General features: G+C 37.8%; 2 protein-coding genes across 2 annotated transcripts; both read left to right on the forward strand.

The window, feature by feature from the left end:
• The first annotated feature begins 42 nt into the window (after positions 1-42).
• Positions 43-3,017, forward strand: LOC147849792 (DNA binding / DNA-directed RNA polymerase). The gene is made up of 4 exons (XM_087336981.1): positions 43-522; positions 1,557-1,706; positions 1,789-2,145; positions 2,349-3,017. Exons 1-4 carry the CDS (start codon positions 85-87, stop codon positions 2,859-2,861), a joined length of 1,458 nt encoding a protein of 485 aa, XP_087193107.1. The 5' UTR covers positions 43-84; the 3' UTR covers positions 2,862-3,017.
• A 4,291-nt stretch (positions 3,018-7,308) lies between these two features.
• RIK (RS2-interacting KH protein) lies at positions 7,309-16,473 on the forward strand. The gene is made up of 13 exons (XM_087336946.1): positions 7,309-7,539; positions 10,263-10,479; positions 10,658-10,786; positions 10,870-10,904; positions 11,021-11,096; positions 11,483-11,572; positions 11,644-11,727; positions 11,962-12,046; positions 12,157-12,274; positions 12,455-12,613; positions 12,860-13,349; positions 15,813-16,035; positions 16,128-16,473. The coding sequence occupies exons 1-13, from the start codon at positions 7,466-7,468 to the stop codon at positions 16,253-16,255; spliced, it is 1,908 nt and encodes a 635-aa protein (XP_087193072.1). The 5' UTR covers positions 7,309-7,465; the 3' UTR covers positions 16,256-16,473.
• The last annotated feature ends 8,772 nt before the right edge of the window (positions 16,474-25,245 follow it).

A 25,245-nucleotide genomic window follows, 5' to 3' on the forward strand; every position in this document is an offset into this window, starting at 1 on the left:
ACCCCCTCTCTGCTTGTGTTTGCCACTGTAAAAAAAAGGCTTTAAACCTAATCAGCTCCTCTGTTCTGCTCTGTTTCAGGTGGCATGGAGTCTCCTCAAAGCCTCAAGAAGAAGAATAAGAAGAAGAAAAAGGATAAGCACAAGACAGAGGTTACCCTAGACTTCATCCCTGCCAAAGAAGGCCATTCCTGCCCCTTTGTTGGTTACTTCCCTTCTGGTTTCGACCCAGATGGATACAAAGGAAAGAATCACAACAAGAACCCTTTCAAGAAGAAAGGCAATGATATTGATAACGAAAAAGAAGAAGAAGAAACAAGGTTGCAAGTGAGAGGCTATCAGAACACGGAAAAATATAAGTCAAGGCAACATCAGCTTGTTGTGACTCCTTCTGATGGTGGAGTCGATTTTGTTGGCTCTAATTTCTACGGAGAAGGTGCGGTTTGGCAACCGGGTAATTATGCTCTTGGCGTATTTAACAAGGATACTCAAACCTTGCAACTCCTGCCGATCGCTGGATCAAAGGTAGGCCACATATATTTATCCATCGTGACATATTTGAGTAATTAATGGGAAATTCATGCTGTTTACCACTAGTGGTTTATATGAATTCATAATGTTCAAGTAGTTTATACGAAATTCATATTGTTTCAGTGGTAAATACAACGTAATCATGTTGTTTGAGTAGTTTATAGCGAATTCATGTTATTTGAGTAGACACGTTATTGAATAGTTCATGTAAATCCATAAATTTTGAGTACATATGCACATTCCCATCATTTGATTACTTTATGTGGATTCATGTTATTTTGAGTAGTTTATATGAATGCACACTATTTTGAGTGCTTTTAATGCATGTTATGTGAATTAGTTTATATAAAATTCTTTCTATTTAATACGTAATCTCATTTGAGTGATTTATGAAAATCCACGTCCTTTACTCCACCTATAGTTGCGAATTCTCATCAGAACCTCTAGTATGATAGGTTTCACCCCTGTTTCGAGGAGCATATCGGAGTATGGCTTGATCGTACTGACCCCAATGTAGCATCACAAAAACATTGTCGGTACCTTCTCAATGCCATTTGATTTAGAAAGGGAATAGGGACCTCCCAATGGCTCCACCCCATATAGCAAAAATTTAGATTACCGATGCAATGAAATGTTCAATCATTGTCTGCCATCTTGGAAAGCTATATCAATATTGCATTTGGATTCAAAGATTGCCCAACTGACTTTAAACCAACGTTCTATGCATATGCCACAATTATGGTTGGCGGGGAAGTCTCACAGGATTTATAGCTTCACCATTGTTATTGAGGCATGGGTAAACATCTGGCTGCTTAGTCTTGACGATCATGTATTTGGTTTTCCTCAATGGTAGGTTGCTCTGTTTGCAGAAATGCTCAACCATGAAGCAAGCTTTGGAGGATATTGACAACTGCATTGAGATTTAGAGGGAGAGGGAGAGGCCAAAACAGCCTATGAGACTGAAATGATAATTATATATATTTTTAATTCCTTCTTGCTTTTGGTTTTTGTTTTGATAATATTTCAAGGTTCTTAGAATGGAACCAAGAGTGCGGGGTGTGAACTATGATATAGAATCGAATTTGGGAGCCATGGATGTGGAGATCTCAAAGGAAATGATGTTACAAAAGAGAAACTTGTTAACGTCCACATTTGGTACTCATAAGAGCCGAATTCGGGTAAGTGATTAATCAGTTTCTAGTATGTTTTTAGCCTGAAAGTGGGCTATATCTCTGATGGTTTGAAAATGCAACACTATAGCTGAATAGATATGAAAGGGGACGAGTAAAAGATGATGCATTAGGAGACAAAGAGGAGATAGGGCGACTATTTGAGAAAGCAGGTGATAATGCGTCCGTTCTGACGAGTGAAGAAGCGTTGCAAAAAGCTAATGATGCAATCAAGAGGAATATACCGCCTTATGATCTGACTGCCACAACTTGTGAAAGGGCTTATATTTTGAGTAAGATCATCACTCCCGAGGAGCAGAGTTGCTTGGATGACATAGACTCCTTGAAAGCAGCTATTGGAAAACAAGAAAAGATCGAGGAGCTTCAAAGAGAAAAACCATATCCTGAATTTGTTCTTGTTCGTCTACAAAAACTCAAATATTTACAGGTTTGTATAATGCTTTGGTGATCACCTTCTTGATTTTCCATTAGTCACATGTATACCTGTCAAGCTCTTTATTTTGCTGCTTCACACTAAAATGTAACTGGATATCATGTATTACATAGAATATATCATAGAAAATTAAACCATGATTCTGTATAGTCAACAATGTGTACTAATCTTTTACTTTTTTGTAACACGAATCACAGGATGAGTCCAAGAACAGAAGACTCATGATATTGTCATATTTAAGGCATCTCCTTGCATTTTACAACCTTCCACGACATGTAATAAAGTCTATAGTGGATCCATTGGGTTCTCATGGGGACAGAGGAACCTCAAAAGCCATAGATTTGACAAGCTATGCAAAAATTCCAGATACAGTTGCTGCAAAGCTCATAAAGCTTTTTACCGATGTGAATGACAACGAGCCTCGGGTCCAGACAACTGAGAAGAAGAATTTACTCATAAGCTATATTCTTGTTCTTGGTTTGATGATAGATGATTATAGAGCTGATCCATATGATCTTGCAGTAGAGTTGAGGATGTCAATCTCAGAGTTGAAAAAGCATTATATGGAAATAGGTTGCAAGTTCAAGGCTGTAAAAGAAGCTGATCGAGGGGCTGTTGATTTGAAAAGTGCACAAAGACTTTATGAGGCCGTTTTGCCAGTTCCTTTGCAATTCCCCACATTGAGAAACGCCCCGAAAAGGAAGAGATAAAAAGAGATGTAAGTAAAACCTCTTCACTAAATTTGGCTAGAGGATTCTTTTTGCTGTTTTGGTCCTTAAAAGTAAGGATATGTGTATGCTCTTCTCCATGTGTGGAGAATATGTAAGCTGGCATTTCAATACTTCTGTATGCTTTTTTCTTTGGTCTGGACTTGAGAATGTGAAGATAAAAGCACAATTGCAAGAGCAAATGGAATCTTCTTGAATCTTCCTAAACACAGTTCTTAGGTTATGTGCCATGAGAATCAAGTGCAAGGAAACTTTTCACGGGGTGTTGGTAGAGATTGTATATGTTTGCATAACGATTACCAATTGAAAACCATTCTACAATGCTTTTTCAGGTTATGTGCTATGAGAATCAAGTGTAAGGAAACTTTTCATGGGGTGTTGGTGGAGATTGTATATGTTTGCATAACTATTACCAATTGAAAACCATTCTACAATGCTTTTTCTCTCCGGTTTGAATTTGTGAGACTGACTAGCAATTGAAATCTTATTGAATCCGTTTCCCTTAGGCATAGTCATCAGGACTTGATATTGTCTTCTCAAGACACCTATTGTGTATTTTGATCCTCTTTATACAGACTAACCAGAATTCTGTAAAATGTTGCTATAGGGATACAATGTGAAATCTTCTTTAATATCCCCAACCATAGCCATTTCTGACTATTTGTTACTCAAGAGATTTTAGATAGTAAACGCTTGCTTCCGGTTTACTATCTATCATTAGAAGGGCTTAGCTAGCTATTGCAGTAAAAAGTATAATTACAAGCTAAACCCTAAACTGGCATTCAAGTATTTTGTTCCACGTAATATGTAGAAGTAGTATTCTTCAAATGATGAGATAACAAGAGGGAAATTGTCTTCAATCACCCGACATGCTTTATGGTGGTGTCACGAGGATTCGTAGAGAATGTTTTGTATCTTTGTACAATGCTTGAAATCCTTTTTGTGGACAAGGAAATAAGAGAATTGTATTTGTTGGGAAGTGTTTACTTAGTGAGATGACAATATCTAGTCATTGGGTTGATTTTCATTTAATCCCTTTACTTCACCTTCTAGATTTCCATTCATTATTGTGTATCAACAATTGTGTATCCCTTCGGGAAATTTCATTGGCTACTTGCCATTCTTGCTTTCACTAGGCTCAGTTAGTTGAAATGGTGGAGCGCAAGCTAAAGTTTTGCATAAATCATAAGAGAGCATTTGTTTTTTTGTTAGGAACAATGATGTTCTCGTATTATAAATGTATTTATATGGTTGTTGATGTTGTATTGTCAATATAGTTTAAGTCAAACTAACATAACAATAATAACCCAATATGTGAATCTTGAGCAATAGTCAACATATAGAGCAAGGAATTGCCCTTTCTATGCATGTAAAATTGTTGCATCAAAATGAATGATTTAAGTTAAACTAATGTAACAACAATAACCCAATATGTGAATCTTGAACTATAGTCAAAATGCATAGTCAAGCATTACCCTTTTTATGGAACCACGAACCATGTAAAATTGTTACATCAAAAGGAATTTGATCAAGGTGATCATCTTACACATGGTACTTTACGTATTTAGTATGTAACCATGCTTGATGATGTAAACTTAAGCCATCCATATGCCTACCATAAGCTTACATGAGACCATTAGTACATATGCATTATGTAGTTTATATTATGTGTGCACATTGCATACAAGGTCATTGTTTAATTATGTCTCTTAATTGAAGAAAGAAAACTATCTTACATTAAAGTTATTTAGAAGTCCATATTATGTATAAACATAACAAGGACATTGTTTTCTTACATCTTTTAGTTGAAGAAAGAAGTGACAACATGAAATTTCCTAATAGAAAACAGTCTACATTACAAAGTATATGTCGTAAGTTGTAACCGAAATTGCATCTATTATTTCCAAAAAAGAATATACTCCTTTAGTTAAAATATACACAAACTCGATCCCTTTCTCGAGAAGGCCGAGCCAAGACTATCCTATCCTACACAAGAGATCTTGCTTATTTATCTTACACTTTCACATATGGCTCTAGCCATCCTTTCATGCACATCACCTACATTCACTATCCCACATGCCATGTCTTTCATGCCCCTCGTTCATCTAATGGGAGGGGGGAACAACCATTTGGGTACTTCATACTTCCATATTATATCCATTCCATTTGATGCGGCCATCGGTGTAGTACACCATCGCTTTCGAAAATTCAGCCTCATTAGTTTTGCAGCATCGTTAGTACCATCAATCCGCTCATATTGAGCTCTTAGTGTAGTTATTAATGTGTGCCAAATTAGCTTAATCGGAAATTGCATCTATTATTAGTTTTGCTTAAAATATGTATAAGGAATGTCTTTTGTTCTTTCAAATTTTGAAATGCCTTTGAGGGTTCATCTCAAGAATACATGAAAAGGAAATACATAGTCTATTCTTACAATCAAGTGAGATCTTTATCATTCTTTTGATGATAGCCTCGCATTATATTACTTACAATTTCATTCATGATGTCAAGAAAACTATATTTTGCAAATGCACACATACGACACCGCAAATAGGAAAATAATGATTGGATTTAGATTGACATTGTAACACAATAAATACTTTAATCAAATGTTTGCTACATGTAGTATAAATTATTTAACATCTTCAAAAAATGTGTGCTCCATGTACAAAATCCAACATGACGTGCATATGTGCTTGCAAATGTTCAAGCAATTCTTACAATAACATAACACGATATATTGGAATTATAGAATATTTATCGGGTGCAATGTTGGTCATATTTATATGTTCTCGAGTTTTAATACTTGTGTCATATAAGACTTATATGCCATGGTGTGACAAGAATCCCAATGAGGTATTTGAGAGCAAATTAATCCACGTGCCCCACAATATACAATATCAATTAGAATAAAACAACTTAATTTTTATGGCCATTTCATTGATTTTGGTTCGAGAACGAGAGCTCCAATTGGGAAGGAAAAAGATCATTAGAGAATCATGAAAAAATAAGCACAAGTTTTACATGAAGGGATCTAGGTTCTTTAGTATGATACTAGAGCAACACAAACTTTTTATACGTGGAGAAATGAAGTGAAAATTTACTACCTCATTTGTGAGATTGCTTGGTCTGTGAGCTCCTTCACATCTTTGATGAAAGATCGAGCAAGAGATAAATAATACCCAAGATGGGTCTAGTTGCATAGGTAAGGTTGCTTGGGGGAGGTGACTTAGTAAGAAAGTGGTGCACTCAACCCCTATATTCCATAGTAGTGTCTAGAAAATGCACTAAAACTCAAATTATGTAGCATTCGTTTTTAAGAAGGTGGCTTACCATTAGGATTACAACCTCAATACGGAAAGAGTATTTTGTGAAATCTCAAGAAAACGAGGGGTATTTTGGAAATCTTGAAATTCAAGTAGTAGTAGTAACATGGTTTGCAAGTGGGGATGAGTTGGAACCGAAGGGCCGACATTACACATTACTCCTAGAGATGAAAGAATGGATAGATAGAACTATCATTGAACGCAAACGAGGGATACAACAATGGGGATATTGGGAATTCATGTGACACAAGGGGTCCTCAGAATTCGACAAGGTTCCAAGAACATCAACCGGTGTATAATGCTGGGGGATTTTAGATGATTTGTTAGAGGAAAATGATGAGGGAAATGTTTCTATGACACAAGGTGAGACCAAAACAGGCTGTGCTTATCATCCTCTTAACAATTAGCAATGGTTCGATTCAAGAGTCTCAAACTCGAACCGTTTAAAAAAATTGAAACTTAAACTGAACTGAACCAAACCACAAAACCTTTTTAACCAAAACATTACAAAAAATTCAAGCTCAAATCAAATGTTGGAGACTTTCAAACCTTTAAACCGTTAAAACCGTGGTTTGATTTTGGTTTCCAAGTTAGTTCAAAATTCAGAATTTCACATTTTAATTTTAAAAATTCTAAAATTTTCAATATTTCAAATATTATTATTTTTAAATTGATTGAACCGTAGTATCAAAAGGCTCGAATTGAACCGGACTGGTAAACCCACAAACCCAACCATTATACAAAAACCTGAACTTGAACCGAACCGTTTAAACCGTCAAGCTGCGGTTTCACGATTTAGTTTAGAAATGTTGCCGATTGTTACGGCCTCTCGTGACATGGAGAGGTGAGTGACAGGTGGGTTCTTGGGGTGCACAGGCACGCCAAGCAAACGGAGTGTTGGCTTCTTTTCCTTGGTACTTCTTTGGGGGGGCAAAATTTGGAAGCTTGAGAGGGGCATTTTGGCAATTTTGGAAATTAGAGGGGTATTTCAGTAATTTAAAAAAATTGTGGGGCTATATTTGTCAATTCGGAAAATGCGAGGGGTATTTTGGCCAATTCTCTCTCTCTCTCTCTCTCTCTCTCTCTGTGTCTGTAGCCTGTGCCTGTGTCTGCCTTTCTCTCTCTCTGATCTTCACTGCTTCGCCATATCCTTTTGGCAGAGACAGACACACAGAGCTTCGGTTCGCCTTTGCACGTACATATCCTGGTTCCCGTTTCTTCACTCCCCCCCCCCCCCCCCCCCCCCCCTTTTCCAGCGACATGACAGAGGAAGCTACCGCTTCTGTGCAGATAAACACAGATTCAAACGCCTCTACTACCTCTACTAGACAAAGGTAAGCCACCTCCCCTTCGCTTTCCTGAGTTGTTTCAAATGATTGCGTACGTTCTTCGTTTCCTTCAGCGCGCCTGTAAACGCTTTGTTAAAAGTTGGTTAATTTAGTCATGGTAATCTAGCATTCCATACACAACCAACCGTTTCTGGAAGCAAAGATGGGAGAAAGATGAGGCTTATAAAAAATACCGAATTTTCCTATGAGATTAGAGAAGGTAGAGTGTAATACGGGGAAGATTTCTGGAATCATTAAGGTCTTGGTTCATCTCTGTATGTATGTATGCATATATATAAATATCTGTGAATCGACTCATGCATAGGAAGTCCCTAAGCACGTTGCATGTAAATAATCATACGCTGAAGGTTTTTTATCAGGATTAGAAAAGGGAGAGCTTATTAACAGTAAGATTTCTTGATCCATTTATATCTTGGATCGTCATTGTATGTATATAATACAAAATGAAATGGTCTTATGAGGAATAGAAAAGAGGGAGCTTAATATCACAATGATCACTTCAACTATTCATATCCTTGGTTCAACTTTGCAATCAGTCATACAGGAAAAGCCACATTTTTTTTAAGGGTTAGAATAGGGGGGGCTCTTTATCGAAATTGATGAACTATTCATATATTGGTTCACGTTTTATGTGTATAATAATCCATGAACATATTTTATAAGGAGGAGCTTAATATCAAAACTATTTCTTGAACCATGCATATCCTGGTTCACCTTTTATGTACATCGTCATACATGATTTAATGCGTATCAAAAACATCTCTTTGGTTTATATGTGTATGTATATTCGCACAACATGAAAGTACTTTATAAGGACTAAATTATGTCAAAAGATTTGTTGAACCATTTGCATCTTTATTCGTTTCATCTGGATATAAGCATACAGGAAAGTCTTTCATGAGAAAAGGGAGGGCTTTCTGTCAAAAATGTACTTTGAACAATTCATTTATTGGTGTGTATGATCATATAGGATATGCTCGTCAAAGTTTTTTAGGCATAATTTTTGAAATACCTGTAATGCTACAGGTTTTCGTGCCTGAGTTTTTCAATCTCATACTATAGAAAGATGGGAATTTTACTTTTGGTTCATGTGTGTACTATCAGTTGATGTGGATACATGCAAAGTTACACACATAAATATATACATTGATAATTCATGGATGCAGCTTAATGTCGACAAGATTTCTTGATTTAATCATATATTTGCTCATCTTTGTATGTATGCAATTATATAGGATACGATTGTAAATAAATTCTTTGGCATCATTCTCAAAAATCTGTAATCATAGATTTTTCCATGGCGGAAATTTTCAACCACTCAGTAGAGCAAGGAGGTAACTCTAGCGTTACCTTTGTGTATGTTATACTATGCATGCACATACATACAAATATGCATATGTATACTTGTATGGATGCATTGTTTATTTATATATGCATGGATATACGTTGAATATGAAACTGGTTTGTTGAACTTTTAGAGGTATTGGTAAAACGTCGATTGAACTACCAGTCTAGCTAAAATTTCTCAAATTTTGAGAAATCTTACATAAACAAAGAAACACCTCCTTAGGACTTAAGACTCACTAAGACTTAATTTTACATTCCAAAATTTATATCGTTCCTGAACAAGGAAGTTGACACCTGTTGGTGTCTTTTTCGATATGATGTAGTAGAAATAAGAAGGCACTATACCTTAAGGCTTAGGTGTCTATTGGGAAGCAGATTTAAGGATCGTTGTATGAAAGTCTCCTAAATGCTATTTTTATTATTATCTCTTATTTTTCACAATTTGCATTTATAGTTCCTGTTGGTGTCTTTTCGGTATGATGTATAAACAAGAAGGCGGTATAACTTAAGGCTCAGGTGTCTATTAGGAAGCAGATTTAGGGATCTTTGTGTGAAAGTCACCTAAATTCTAATTTTATTTTTATCTCTTATTTTTACAATTTATGTTTATAGTTCGACATACATGGTAGTCAGTTAGGACATATTGGATTAATATAAATAGTGAATAAAGCAACTTGTAATTGATTGGGAATTTTTTTTTGCCTAAATACCATGGGACTTTAGTTTTAAGGTTAGGACATGTTAGATCGTTATAAGTAGAGAATAAAGCAATTGGTAAGTGTTTGGAAATTCCAGATTTAGGGTTTACATACCATGATATGTAAATAATTAAGGTTATGACACATTTTGATAATAACAGAAATTGAGAATAAAGCAACATATAAGTGGTTGGAATTCACATTTTTAGTTCACATACAATGAGAGCTAAGTTTTTAGATTAGATATATTGAAGCAATGAAGAATAAAGAAACTCATAAGCCTTTGGAAATTTCACATTTTTAGTCTACATACGATGCAACTTAAGTTTAGGCTAGAACATATTGGATTAATGGAAAATAAAGAAACTTGTAAGTATATTGAGTGTTTTGGATTACTATAAGAGAGACTGTGAAATGCCCTTGGGATTACTATAAGAGAGAGACTGTGAAAAAGGGGATGACTTGTCCATAAAGTTGCTTGAGGGGGTGATCAAGGGAATTCAGGGAAATAATGAAGACCCCAGTGGAATGAAAAGCTAGGGGTATTTGTGGAATGTAAAGTTATTGGTATTGGAATAATGAAAAACTCAGGGGTATTTTGAGAATTTTTCCCTTACTATGAATAGAGAATAAAGAGGTCTGTAATTATGGTGAAATTTTCAGGAAGAAGCGGAAATGGGATCAGCCTGCTGAGTTTGTTTTGTCGGCAGCAGCATCAACTACAAATTTGTTACCTTCTCTGCCAGGGATTGCACTTCCAGGAGTTTTCCCACTTGTTGGTGTATATTCGACGGTGTCCTCCACAACATCTGTACAAATTCCTTCAATTGTACCGAATGTGCAACAAAATGCTGTGGCAATCGTTCAAAAGATAAACCAGGTCTCATGAGGGCCACTTTTTTAATCTTTGGAAGACGTAGCAATGTACTATTAAGCGTTGCAGATTTACTATTTACTATTCCATGCATAGTGATACCCAGTTTTAATGGAGCTCTATTAATACATCCATCTATTATCAATTGTTTAGAGAGCTCATTTTGCTTCATTTACCATTCTAGGATTTGGCTACTAAAGGTCTGTTGCCTCAAACTAAGATACAGGATGAACTCATTGCAAGGGAAATTGTTATTAATGATGCAGAACCTAGTGTACGATCCAAACTCACTAAACGCCAAACACAAGAAGAGGTGCACTATTCTTCATTTGCTGAGCTTACTATTTTGGCAATGTTTTGTTTTAACAGGATTAGCTAACATATTAGTTCCTCCAGATCCAATCAAAAACTGGTGCAGTTGTCATAACAAGGTGGTTATAAGAACTTCTTTCCCATGTCATGCAGCCCTTTGTTTGTTCACGGACTTGGCACAGCTGATATACCTTGCTTGCTGACAACGATGTTGTGTTTCGTTGAACTTTTGTAGAGGGAAGTACAAGCCTCCTAATGGAATTGCTGACCAGGAGAAGCCTTTGTATTTGCACATATCAGCAGGCGTTCATGTAACATCTATAATTATTTTATGGAAAACTCTGAAGCATCCCTCAGTTTTTCCTTATTTCTTCAAATGCCCCTGCATTTTTTCTATTTTCCTAAATGCCCATACTCCACCAAATGAGAGAAAGAGGACGAATTGATTATATAATTGCTCAAATAACACATATATTTGAATAGATGATGATGAGTTGACATATAACTGCTCAAATATGGCAATTAATTTCTCTTTCAGTGGTTAACTAAGGGCATTTGAGGAAATACCAAAAACTTAGAGGCCATTGGGAACTAAGAAAAATGTAGGGGTATTTCAGAGGTTACTTTCCCGATATTTTTATTAGACTTTCCAAGTTTTAGCATTTTGCTATTCATTGAAATGCTCATTCTTTTGCAGCTTAAAGATACAGCTGACAGAATCAGAGCTGTTGATCAGGCTGCTGCCTTAGTGGAAGAAATGTTGAAGCAGGGTCGCCAAACATCAGGGGTGAGTTATGGACCTGTTCCTTTCTTTTTACATGTATTCCATCTTCATCTAAAATTCGTTTCTTTCAACAGGCTTCGTCATTAACCACAGTTGTCTTTGTGGATTTTGAAGCTGGTTCACATCTTGATCTTGTCAATCGAATACGTGGACCTAATGTACGTTTAGCATTTTTCAAGCTGATATATACATGTGAAGATGAATGTTCTAAAACCTGGTTGGATCTTCTGAATTTGCATGAGGATTGTTACTTGTAATGAGATTGTTCTGCTTTATCTTTGTCCTGTAAATTTTAATATCTTTATGACTTCGCCTGACATCTCCACATGTTTTGGGAGAAATTGTTTTTTTGTTTGTGTGCTGGCCTGGGGTTGGCTTCTGTATACCTGCAGGATCAGTTTATAAATCACATCATGAATGAAACAGGAGCATTGGTTCTTGTAAAAGGAGGTAGTTGTGAAACTCTTTCAAATGAAGGTATAAATGCTATTCCATTCTGTTATGATATTCCACGGTTCAACCTATTCATCCACAGAAATGGCTATTTATTGAGATCTTGTATGGTATGTTATGTTTTGATTATGCAGATATTCCTCAGCCTCTGCACCTTCTCATTTCAGCTGACAATGCCAAGTGTCTAGACGATGCTCGTGGTCTGGCTGTGCATCTGCTTGAAACAATTCGTTCCGAGTTCATTGGATCTAGGTAATGATAGCTTATCAAAACTTTAACTGTACATAAACTCTTAGGCTTGGCTTGAACATGGTTTGTAGAAACCTTGTATACTGCCAATTTATTATTAGTTTATAACTCTACATATGTGCATCTTTCAGTATTGCTTCGATTGCCGAAGCTGGTCTAAGGCCATCTGCATTTTTTTTCCAGGCCTCCTTACTTTCCACCTCTCATGTCTTGCAATTTGCAGCCATCTCTTCAAGTTGGAGGTAACCTAGAGCAAGGAAGTGTACCGACCATCCCGATCGTGCCATCATCAAGTGCTTTAGCTATTCCAATTTTGCCTACTATAGATACAAGTGTTAATAGGTGAATGCAACAATATATCTTTAGAAAAACTCTGGAATACCCCCATTTTTCTTTATTTTCCCATGTGCCCCTAGTCTCTATTTCCCCGCCATCTCTTTGGATCAAACCCAAATGAGGTGCATTTGAGGAAATAAAGGAAACGTCAATGGTATTTTGGATTTTTTACCTAAATGTTTAAAAGGACATACCATGTAGCATATATGGGATGTATCTGAATTAACATGCACTTCGGCCATTAAAATACAGGTTAGGATCTATCAAAAACTACAGTGCTGTGCCTCCACCAAGACAACTTTTGGCTGACGGAGAAAGAACTTTGGTTGGATCGGATACATTGCCTGTAGGTCAACAACCAAAGCCAGATATTGAGGCTTTTACAGTTACCCCATTACCATATACAGCCATGTCAACACCACCGTATACAACAGGACCTGTTCAAATTTATCCACAGCAAAGTTATGGAATATATCCTCAGGCCTCTGGAGTAGGTTATAGTGCATATACTGGATTGTACCCTCAAGCCTCTCCTTTGCAACAAGTCGCCCTTGCTTTGCAACGACCGCCAGTGAATCAATCTTCCGTTCAACCCTCATCTCTGCCTCTGCAATCTGAAACATACACCAGACCCTTGACAAGTATCATGACATGTCAATTGGAGAAGCAGGAGAAGCAAGAAAAGCAGCGTCGTAAGTTTCAAGAGTTGCCAGCTGTGAGAAAAGAACCTTCAATTGTTCAGGTAACGTTCTGCTACAGACATATACTTCTTCTGGATTTGAAATTCTACCGGTATTAACATTAACTGTTTTGATAACATTTGTTTACTAGATGCCGAAACCAAATTGTATTTCACCCATTTCATAACTTTAGTTTAAAAAATGTCTAAAAATGCTGATCAATTAAAACAGATTCATCTTGTAGACTGTGGAGAGACACCTGTCTACGAGAGGGGAAATCCCCAAGACATTGGTTGATGCCAATAGGGCCAGCCATTTTTCTAGTGCAGGGAAACTTCCTAAGAAATAACGTGATACCGATGGAATAAATATAGTCTAATATCAAAATCATGCACTAGTGTGGTATGTAATTAATAAGGATGTAAGCACTTAAATTACCATGCTTGTCATGTGTGTTGTCAAGTGTGAAGATCTAACCTCTGTAGAAAAGCCATACCTAGACGTAGCTTACAAAATTCTTCCCTCTTATGCCTGTAGATATCAGAATATAACGTGCCCAGTAGGGGTGATTCAGATGCAGATACTAATGGATCCAGAGAATCTGGACTCACATTTGTGTTAAGTGAGCAGATACTATGCTACCTAGATTGATGGACATTTTGGGAGAATGACCACCAATCCCCTCGTGGAGTCATACCCTCCATAAGGTAAAAGCTTTGGTTAGCTATCTGTTCTACTTCAATAGCGTTTCACAGAAGTATAGAATCATGTAACTTTATTGGATCTCATAGACCACTTTATTGTCTTATTATTATTATTTTATCTCGCATATCCTTTTATGCATATTGAATTTGTAAGCCACGAGTAGCCTTTTAAAGAATATACACATTGGGTTTTCGAATCTGACTGCCTTTCCATTGTAATGGTGATCCATCCAAACTTGATTTACTGAGTAATCTGAACCTGCCGTTCAAGTATGCAGTCTCTATGTATGCTGTGAAAGCCTAAGATTGTAAGAAAGATTCTTACGACTAATGATTCTTTCAGTTACATTCATTTGGGACAAAGTGATAATGGTTACAACATTCAAGCTTTCTAATTGTAAGAATTAGAACCTTTTGATTTGTTGTGATGTACTTTTTGTTAGTATATACCATCCAAGGTTGGGTTGCATTTAGTTTTGCTCTATATAAATCTAAGCCCTGAAATCAGAATCTTAAGGAATTACGTCAGCTGATTGATGAATTAAGCTTGCAGTGGAGATCCTTCTACGTAGGCAGCCTCTTGATCATGGAGAGGTCAATCATTCAGGGAAAAACAACTCTACTATGTGTACTAGTGTGGACATCAGAAAGAAAAACTCGGGAAAAACACAATGGCCCTAATTATGTATGTGTTTCTATCTTTCCAGAAGCTGGCGACTGTTGTATTTGATCGGAAAAGTTACTTCCTGAAGTTTTGTTTCAATAAATCAACGTGTATCATTTGTTATTTCTTTCATCATTTTTTATCAAATATTTTATTTTTACTATATAGACCTAGCTAACAAATGTTGACTGGCTTTGTATGTTACCACACTAATATCAATATTTGATGGAGCATCCTACTGTAACATGGTTTTCTGTTGGGATTTGTGTTTCTCATTATTTTATGGGAGAAATCCTGAGATATCTCCAATTTTTTCTCCATTTTCTCCCGTGAGGTTTCATTTACCCAAATGCTCTTCGTCACCCACAAAATAGAGAAAAAGGGGATACTTTATGTTAGTGGCCTCACTTCATGCCAGTTGCCACATCAACAATGCCAATCCTTGCCCATCTTTTCCTCTCCTATCTTTTCTATGAATCCTTGTCTATCTTTCCCTCTAAATACTTACCTTTTCATCTGAATCACAAAAGGCCTTCTGAAGATTTCTGTAAATATTTTGGTGTGGCATCTATATGAGTAGATGCCCTCTTTGTCCCACCAACCTTAGCATATTGGATCCCCCCATGACGGATAGATTTAGATTGCAGCAATTTCAATTACAATGATGAGGCACTACATTTGTTTGTTGGCTTTTGATGAAAGCCATTTAGTTATTGGAAGGTAGAGTAGAAAGACATTTTTCTTTTGCCACTTGTATTGAAGAGTTAACATGAACATTGTAATCTTTTATTGGATAAAAATTGGCTAGTATGGTCTTTTAGGGACGTTAATTTGTCATTTTCTATTGTCAGCTGTCAGTATCTGAGAGTTCTCTCCAATCGAATCTGTCCTTCTTTCTTAATCAATTGCTTATTTTTTGTCCCTCTCTTTATTCTGTTTTGTGTGACTACCTTAAACTGTCTACTGATTCTTACGCTTTCACCATGGAATTGCCCAAATAGGGCATATATTTGAGAAGAGGGGAATGTTTTTCCCAAGGGCAGTAAGGGTAGTACTGGAAACATAGGTATTTGGCAAATGGAAAGAAAAAACTCTGGGGTATTAAGTCGTTTTCTCCTTTATTTATTTGGCCCCATACCATGATTATAATTTTTCAGGCAGTGTCTATGGATATGAGAGAACAACGGTTATATAAACAACAAGACATGCCACCACCTCTAACAGTACCTTCAGCACCTCCTAGTAGCATGCCACCGCCACCTCCAAGACCGAGGTCTCCCACACAATCATTTACACCCATAAATACAAGCACATGTAACTCATCAACATCAAAGACGATTTCTGCCCGAACAGCGGGTGATATCAAACCAGAGGCATCAGGTTTGCCAACCTTTTTATATTGAAACTCTATTTTGTTGGCTGTGTAGAAACAAGGTCTGTAATACATCGTTCATTTTTATTGGTTATAATAGGGATTAAACTAGTTGAGTATGGAGAAGATGAGGATGAAGAGGATAGTGATGTTGAAACCAATCATTCAATCGAAGATAGCAAGAGCAAAAAACCCTATTCGAATGGGAAGCCCTTTTGGGCTGTGTAAGGCAAGTTTGTGCACAGGAAATTTAAGATCCTTTTTACATCTTCCTATCTCACTTCTTAACATAGTCTTATATCTTACCAAAGCAGTTTGTATTGGTAACGACATCTATGAGCTGGTCAGTGTATATTTCAGTTGCTAATTTGAGGGAATTGTCTCAAGTTCGCATGTAAAAGCATCAACATCTAATCTAGGGCATTTATTTATTATTGTTTATGGTCTTCAAAGTGTTAAGGCAGTCCGCGCAGAATCACAATGCTGAATTCCTTGGACCATCTATATATGAATGTTTCGCTGGAGCAATGAAGACGAACTAATGGTGGTGAGTTGAACCTTTATTAAAGGTACCTGCGTGCAAATCAAGGTGTACATGTGCACGCAGTCAATGAGATCCACCAATCGAAAATTATTGCTCAACATGGTCCGGACCTAAGCATCCCCTCAAATAAGTCGAGAATCTAGATTTCAAATGATCTTATAACTCTTATGTACAATGTTGTCATCAATTGCCTAAGCAATTTCAAAGGCTAGGTTATTATATCCTCTACTTCGGTTGTCTAATTCCCTCCACGCTTATTTTATTTTATCTCGTGGAGTTATCCATGCTTAGGATGTGCACACATTGTAAGCAACCTAGAGCCCCTCCCACATGCATACTTCAAAGAATACCAAGATCATTTTGTAACAAAATCTCCAAAAAATGAGATGGTAGTATAGATTCTACCAGTGTTATGGAAGAGTTTTTCTATCTCATGGTTGGGCATCTATCTCTAATGCAATTTCTAGAAAGTCATGAAGTATAGATTCTGGTTTTTGATGTTGGAGACAATTTTGGAACTTTGAAAATTTAATGTTGCATATTAAAATGATAAGCAATAACCCATGTGCCACCAGTTGCAAATCAAATATGAGTTTGGAAACAAAATGGTGAAGAGATCTGTGATTGGAAATTTTCAAAAGGATAAAAGGGGCCTGAATAAGATGTTGACTTTACATCATTGCTTATTGTTTAGATTAGATATCATGATAGTCTCATGAGTTTGCACTGTAGTGTTTTGGTTGGATTGAATTCTGCTGCATCATAATTGGTTCTTTTGGTTATATCAGGTTGCATCATGATTGGTTTGTTGGATAGTATCCACTTGTATCATGAGTGATTTGTCAGATTGTATTATGCTGCATTGTAAATGATTTGTTGGATTCTAATAAATTGCATCACAAGTGATTGGTTAGATTGTAAGAAGCTACATGGTAAATCGATTACTGTAGTTTGCATTAGGTTGCATTGTAATTGATAAGTTTGATCATATTAGGTTGCAATGGTTCAATAAGGTGGTTTTATAATTAATTGGTTGAGCTAAGTAAGTTGCCATATAATATAAATAAGTTCAACTTTTATAGATTGAATGTTTCTAGTATTTACCTTACTTTTCCCTATAAGTATCTCTTTGCCCTACCAACAATCTGATTAGGGTAGTTTTGATCTTATGAATATTGGGGTAACTGACTTTGCAAGCTGATGGTGTTGGTTTGTGACTTCTTCCGCCAAGGCATCCTTGGTAAGTTCCTGTAGTTTGGGTGGCATGTAGACCTCTTATAGAACCTTGATCAAGTTTGGAGTTTCAACGAAGTGGTTGAAACAGAAATTCTCTATTGAAGATTATGTTCTTTGTGTTATGATCCAGTTCCCAAAATTAGATCTTGATGGTGACAAGTGATTTATTGCATGCGTGCTACATGGGTTTCCTAACTTTGATCATTGGATAGTCCATGATATGGATCCTAACATTTCATTTTCTTATGGTCGTACATCAAAGAAAAATCATAAAAAGCCCCTAACTTTTACATCTAACTAGTCAAAATTGTTGGGAAATGAAAGGCATCCAACAAAATTTCAACACGCAACTCTAAGCGAATACTTATCTTGGACATTTAATCACTACACAAGGTATGCAAATCGATCCTTCTCAAATAGATAGTCTAACAATGGATGAATCCTTGAACCATTGTCATGATGTGGGAAGTGCACGGGAGGAAACAAGTTAAATTGTATATAAAACTTAAAAGATTGAAGGATAAGGCAAAAAGTATGAAAAGAAGGTCAAGGAATGAGACAAAATTACAAACAATAAAAATACTTAACTCGATTGTCAAGAGCTTACACTTAGAGTGTAAGGTAAGATATTCGCATCTCGTAATGGATGATGAACGAAGAAAGGTGATCTATAGTAAGCAACAAGGTATATGGTAAAAATAAAAGAGCGATGATATTGTTTTGCGTTAATAGGATCTTGAGGTCAAATGTTACAAAAGAAACCTATTATTTTGGAAATGGACTTCTTAAAACCTAGAAAAGGGAGATGAGAGTTCATTGTTAAGGGGTCGAATTTTGGATCGCGGTGGAAGCGTTGTCATAACGTGATGAGTGCACATGAGGAAAGATTTAGACTCAGTATATATAAAGGATTGAAGGATAGGGTAGACGTATAGAAAGAAAACAAGAAATTGAAAAAATGTAAAGAGATAGCTTAATTGTTAAGAGCTTATTCTACGAACGTAAAGGTGTAAAGGTCAAGGGTTTTAGTCTTGTCTAGACTACGAGAGATCAAGTGTATGTTAAAGTGATGGACATAGAAATTAACATTTTGCTCATACCAAGCGCTTGAGAAATAAAGGTGCATGCAAAGTGAAAACGAGACGTGCATACTAAAAACGAAAATTGCTTTTTTTATTTGCACACTAAATGATAAATGAACTTAGGATTGCTAATGAAGAGGGCATGTACAACCAACAACAACAAAAGAGGCGATGTGACTGTCATATAATGGGACGTTACAACGAAACTCAAGGATGTTTTCCTAAAGCTTCATCAAATCTTACATTGCTATCCATTTATCAATCTTCCTTTAAACCCACTCTATGTAACAAAGTCGAGTTAATCTCGTTGTATCTAATCTGAATATTTATTGGATGTCTTTATCTTTTAAGAATTCATTCAATTATCTAATATCTAGAATTACTTGGAATTAAATAAGGATTGTGACAAAGTTTTCAGCTCGAAAATTTGAGCTTGAGACACGAAGTTACATGAGTTTGAATGAGGAGATGCAAGCCCTCTCCCGAAACACGACATGGGATCTCATCCCCTCTTCACCCCCATCAACAGGCAATCGGATGCCGATGGATATACAAGGTGAAGCACAATGCCGAAGACATCGTCAATAGGTATAAAGCTCGGTTTGTTGCCAAAGGGAATGCACAGATCCACGGGATCGATTACGAAGAGACTTGTTGATCTACCGATAACCGATAGTTGTAACCGGCACGCACAATAGGTCGAACGTTCTATCAAGAGAATTGTGGTAGGAAATGAATAGACAAACTAGTGGGTAATTACAAATTGTACTAAGTAACCGTGATCGACTACTAGTCTTAATATAATTACTTAGTAAGCACAGATAATCAGAGATCGACACTGAAAACAGTAATGAACAGAGATATTGTCGACATAGAGATACTCTAACCACTAATTTATATTAATTCCGAAATAGAACGATAGACTTACAATGCTTTCGGTCCTTCTTTTATAGGTGAACCGAGAGTATCTTTTCAAGATTACACTTGCCCTTGTTCAACAAGAACTATTACAAAACTGTCCTAACTAATTCTAATATATTTTTCTACTTGGCAAAATTACTAATTTCTAACTCATCGATCCGACCCTTGGATCCGACTCCGACACTTTCATACTTGTTCTACTCCTTCTGACTTCCTTTCACATTTGTCCGACTATGACCGGCTAACACTTGGCATGCTCGTGGGACAGTGCTTCTTCACTCCTGGTTTTCTTTAGGTTCATCATCGACGACATCGTCACTTTCATCCTCATTGAGGATGTCCAACAAAATGGGCTCCTCCTCAGTCCTGGTGTCGGTGCTAGGCGCGCCCTGCTCCTGCGTTTGTCGCGTTGCGTCCTGGTGTGTGTCCTCGGCCCTCGGGTCAATTGCTTGTGGAATGCGCGCGAAGTCACAATGCTGCATGCAGTCTTCGGCTTTCGACGTTGTCCTTCTCAGCGTTTGAATATTGTTCACGTAATCGGCCCGCCCGCTGCTGCCGTGGCCCTTCTGCATGCCTCTTCCATGTCTTTTGCTGCCAGTTTTGTTCTGGTGTATTCTCTATGCACTTCGACTAAGACCGTGTGAAGTGGCGGCATCTGAATTGCTTCACCCTTGTTTTTAGCACTTCATTGTCGGCCGATTCCGTCTAATTCCTATTGTTCATTTGACTCTGGACTACGCCGAACATGGGCTTTTGAATCATTATGCAATCTTTATGTTCCTAAGCCAGTATGTCGGACGCGTATTGTATTGTAATCGATGAGCAAGCCATTCCACAAGTTCATAAGACATGCTGAAATGCAAAAATTGCCGCTAGCTCATGTGCTGCCGGTGGTAACTCAGGTAAACCAAGCACCTCACTCGGGTGTCGATTTGATTCGGATTATTGGTTGTTAGTTGGTGTTGGCTCGGGTTCTTGCCACTCTTCTCGTGGTACTTCTCTCCGGGCCATTGGTGTCGGCCGTGGTTGTGGTGGCTGCCCCTGCTCTATTGTTGGGGTCTTTCGCCCAATTCGATCGTCTCCCCTTCATACATACGTGGCGATGATGAATCCTGCCCGTTGCTTGGGCATATAGTAAAACCGGGGACTTACGAATGCCACTTCCAACAAAAACTTAGCGACTTCTCGAAATAATTAGTCATCGCCGCCCTGAGTTTTATATGCTTTCGCTGATGGTGAATGATCTCCGAAGTATGACTTTAGCACCTCAGGTTTGAGAGGATCCATGCCATCAAACCCTTCACGTGTTTGATGATAGCCTTGCAGATCCTATCGATGTACCTGTTTATTCGTGATCAACGATTCCCGAAGCTTGGGGATGGGGCTCGACATCTACGATCCTGAGGTAGCCTTGCAGACCTTTGGTTTGCAACCATTAGCGAAGTCGGTCGGATACAGGAATCGGCATATTTCCATCTTTTGTTACTTCGGAGCAATCAAACAACATTCTCAAGGTTCGTCCTTTCGTAACTGACAACCAGAGCAGCGCTTTCGCTCTTCTCCGACCGATACAAACAAAAGCCACACTGGTTATATTTATACTTATATAACTTTGGGACTATTTACAAATATGACCTCAACGATGACGTTTGAACATATACATATACTAATGTCTGGCCGGATACCAACCAGATCCATCCGATCCGGTTTTCGGATATCTTTCGGATCCCATATTGTTCGGTTCCTTCCTTCGGCTCATCCGATCCGGCTTGTCCGATATTCATCTGGATCCCATCCGGAGGGACCGAATTCCCAACAAGTGAGCATCTTCTTAAGACAGTTGTACACATCTTGCTCGATTGTTTTCCATTGAAAATGTAATTTATGCACTGCCGCATGTAAGGGTGTTGCCACATTGGCTAAATACCGAATCATTCGGCTATGCCATCTTATTTGGCCCAAAAATCTTCTCAGAGCTTTGGCATTAGCCGGCGCCGGTGCTTCCATAATTGCTCTTACTTTGTCGGGATCGACTGCAATGCCTTCTCAACTGACAATATGGCTGAGGTACGTACCACTCGTTACCCCGAATGCACATTTAACAGGATTGAGACTCAAGCGTCCTTGTTGACACCTTTCCAGACAGAGTCAAAGATGTTCTAGATGATCGGCTTTTCTGCTATAGACTGCAAAATCATCTAGGAATACCTGCATAAATTCAAGTATATAATCAATAAAAATTTCATGTATCACCCGATGAAACATTGCCGGAGCTGTTTTTAAATCGAACATCATGACGCCTGCTACGAATACTCCCCATTCAGTGACAAATGTTGTCTTTTCCTGATCCTCTGAGTGCGTCCGAACTTGATTATAGCCACTAAATCCGTCCAGAAAGCTATAAATTTCGTGGCCGACTACTGCATCCAAAACTCCATCCGTTGTTGAGGAAATCCTTGTGTATTCGTGAAATGAAGCGAGAGCACCGGGGTCCTAGACAAGAAGGATTTGAAGTTTGGACTAGCGTAAGAGAGAAAGTATTTAAGATAGATAGATGGATGGAGAGAGTGCGTCCAAACTTGATTATAGCCACTAAATCCGTCCAGAAAGCTATAAATTTCGTGGCCGACTACTGCATCCAAAACTCCATCCGTTGTTGAGGAAATCCTTGTGTATTCGTGAAATGAAGCGAGAGCACCGGGGTCCTAGACAAGAAGGATTTGAAGTTTGGACTAGCGTAAGAGAGAAAGTATTTAAGATAGATAGATGGATGGAGAGAGTGCGTCCGAACTTGATTATAGCCACTAAATCCGTCCAGAAAGCTATAAATTTCGTGGCCAACTACTGCATCCAAAACTCCATCCGTTGTTGAGGAAATCCTTGTGTATTCGTGAAATGAAGCGAGAGCACCGGGGTCCTAGACAAGAAGGATTTGAAGTTTGCACTAGCGTAAGAAAGAAAGTATTTAAGATAGATAGATGGATGGAGAGAGAGAGAGAAAGAGAGAGATTGAGATTGAACCCTTGACTTCAATTTTGAGAGACAAGGTACATCACTAATAAGATAACTAGATCTTTTACTAAATGTTTCTTTCATCAATACATAGGTTGCCTCCCCCATTACACAAGCCCAACTAGAGGCTTTTATAGGTCTGTCCATGCAAAAACCATGGGCTAAAATATGTTTGTTTCCTATGGAATACTGAATATACAAAGAAAATGTACAAAATCTAAAGCACTTAGTAGTAGCTTTAGTGGTAAGTTAATTTGCCTCCTATCTTGGAGGTCCAAGGTTCATACCTTTCTTGCACCCCTTTGTATGCACTCAAATGTTACGATGCTTTTAATCTTATTTTTATATTTATAAATGTTTGAGCGCTCATCATACATGCACATGTTTAACCTTACATCGAGCCTTCCTTTTACGATGTCGGCCTTTTCAACGCCGAATCGTTGCGTGAGTCGGGTGGAAACCGCTGAGGTTATGGACTAGGAAGAGGAGAGTTTTAAGGCTAAATGAGAATATGTGTTAATTGTAAGGAAGAGATATAGAAACTTGTGAATCCCACAAGTATAGTTTTTTAGTTTTATTGGAATAGACTGGAAGAGAGATCGAATACACATGAATTCCCACAAGTATTATATTAATCAATGTTTAGAGTATAATATTCACCCAAAATTTTCAACAACCCCTTTACAATTTGCTCCCCCATCCTTATATAGTGATGGGAGAGTCTAAGTTTACCACATGCAAGCATCATGCCTTTTTCTAACTCTAGTGTTCATGCACACTACATGTCCATGATTAACTTTTCCCATCATGCTTTTCCTTTAACTAAAGTGTTCATGCACACTACATGTGCATGATTAACTTTTCTATCATACTTTTTCATTTAACTCGAGTGTGTATGCATGGATAACTTTTTCTATCATGCTTATCTAGAATATTAACATGGGATAAAGTTTAGTGTACCTTTAATACTCATAATGTGCTAGTACAATGATAACGCTTGAAATCGTTAACAGAGAGGTAAAGGGTTCAAATCTTACCCTATGCATGTAAAATAATTATTTTAGTATTTTCTCCTATTTCTTTAAACTTAGTTAATCAAGTACTCTGTATATATTTCACGTATTATACGAAGTATACTATAACATTCACCCCGTCCGAACCTGCACATCCTCTGGTATGTACCGAAATTGCGGGTACTTGTTATCCTTCTTCATCCGTTGCACTATTCGATTCTCCCACTATGTCGACTATTAATTTCGGCCCACTTTCTTCGCTTTCCTCTCTTCCGTGATCCTTGTCCGATTGCTCCTCTGTGTCGGTTTTGTCTAAGATTACTTAGGGTTCGTCATCACTTTGCTTCTTGAAAATCTTCACCCGCTTCCCCACTATAGGCAATCGAAGTATTGTTCCATCTAGCTCACTTAGTCGGTAAGTTCCGTTGTTGAATACCTTTCGAACTTCATATGGTCCGAACCACCTTCAAGTGAATTTCCGTATCGTTGTGTGTTGATGAACAAAACAACTGTCATAGACTATCACACAATCTCCTTCTTCAATCTTCCGTGGTCGTAGTCGGTGCTTTTTTATCGAATCAACGTTTGTTCCGAAATTGTGCTTCTTGTTGTCGGTGCACCGCTTCCGCTATGTCTTCCGGTCTTCCTTCTAGCTGTTGTATCCAGATCGCTAATAGTTCTTCCCAGCTCATCTCTTCCTTCCACGGTAGCACTGTCCATGTCGCATTTGCGGTTTCCGTAGGCCTTACTGGAGCTTGTCCGATCATAAGTTCCGTTGGCATATATCAGGTTATGGAACTATGCATTGTGCGATCCGCCCATAGTGCATATGGAAGCATCTATGACCAAGTCTTCACCTTTCCATCACACGCTTTTGCAAGTGCTTTTACGCTTGGACCATGTCCTCGTTTGATCTTCCCATTTGCTTCTGCATTGTATGTCGTGGTTAGTGTCAACTGAACTCCATGTTTGGCGAAGAATTCCCTGGAGTCAAGTTCTCCCCGATCCGCAATCACTTGTCCTACACACCTGTACCTGTAGAACACTTCTTCCAAAAGGAATTGGCATACTGTAGAACATGTTTTCCTCCGTAGTGCCCGACCTTCTACATGGTTCGACATATCCTCCTGAGCTAGCACCAAGTACTTCTTTTGTCTAATCCCCGTTGGCATGGGTCACGATGTTGACCATCCATTTAAATTTGATTGTTGGTGAGAATGTCAGATGTAATTTGTGCCAATGTTGAACTCCGGAGTAGATTTGTGTTAAAAATTAGGTAAGTAATTAAGCAATGATTAATTGGTACGTAATTATGTGATTAGTTGATAAGTTGAAGATTATGTGATATGTGTGTGTGTGTGAGAGAGAGAGAGAGAGAGAGAGAGAGAGAGAGAGAGAGAGAGAGAGAGA

This window comes from Azolla caroliniana, unplaced genomic scaffold, assembly GCF_043228905.1.
Source record: "Azolla caroliniana isolate FFs.n. ecotype wild unplaced genomic scaffold, voAzoCaro1.0.p SCAF_22, whole genome shotgun sequence".
NCBI lineage: Eukaryota > Viridiplantae > Streptophyta > Polypodiopsida > Salviniales > Salviniaceae > Azolla > Azolla caroliniana.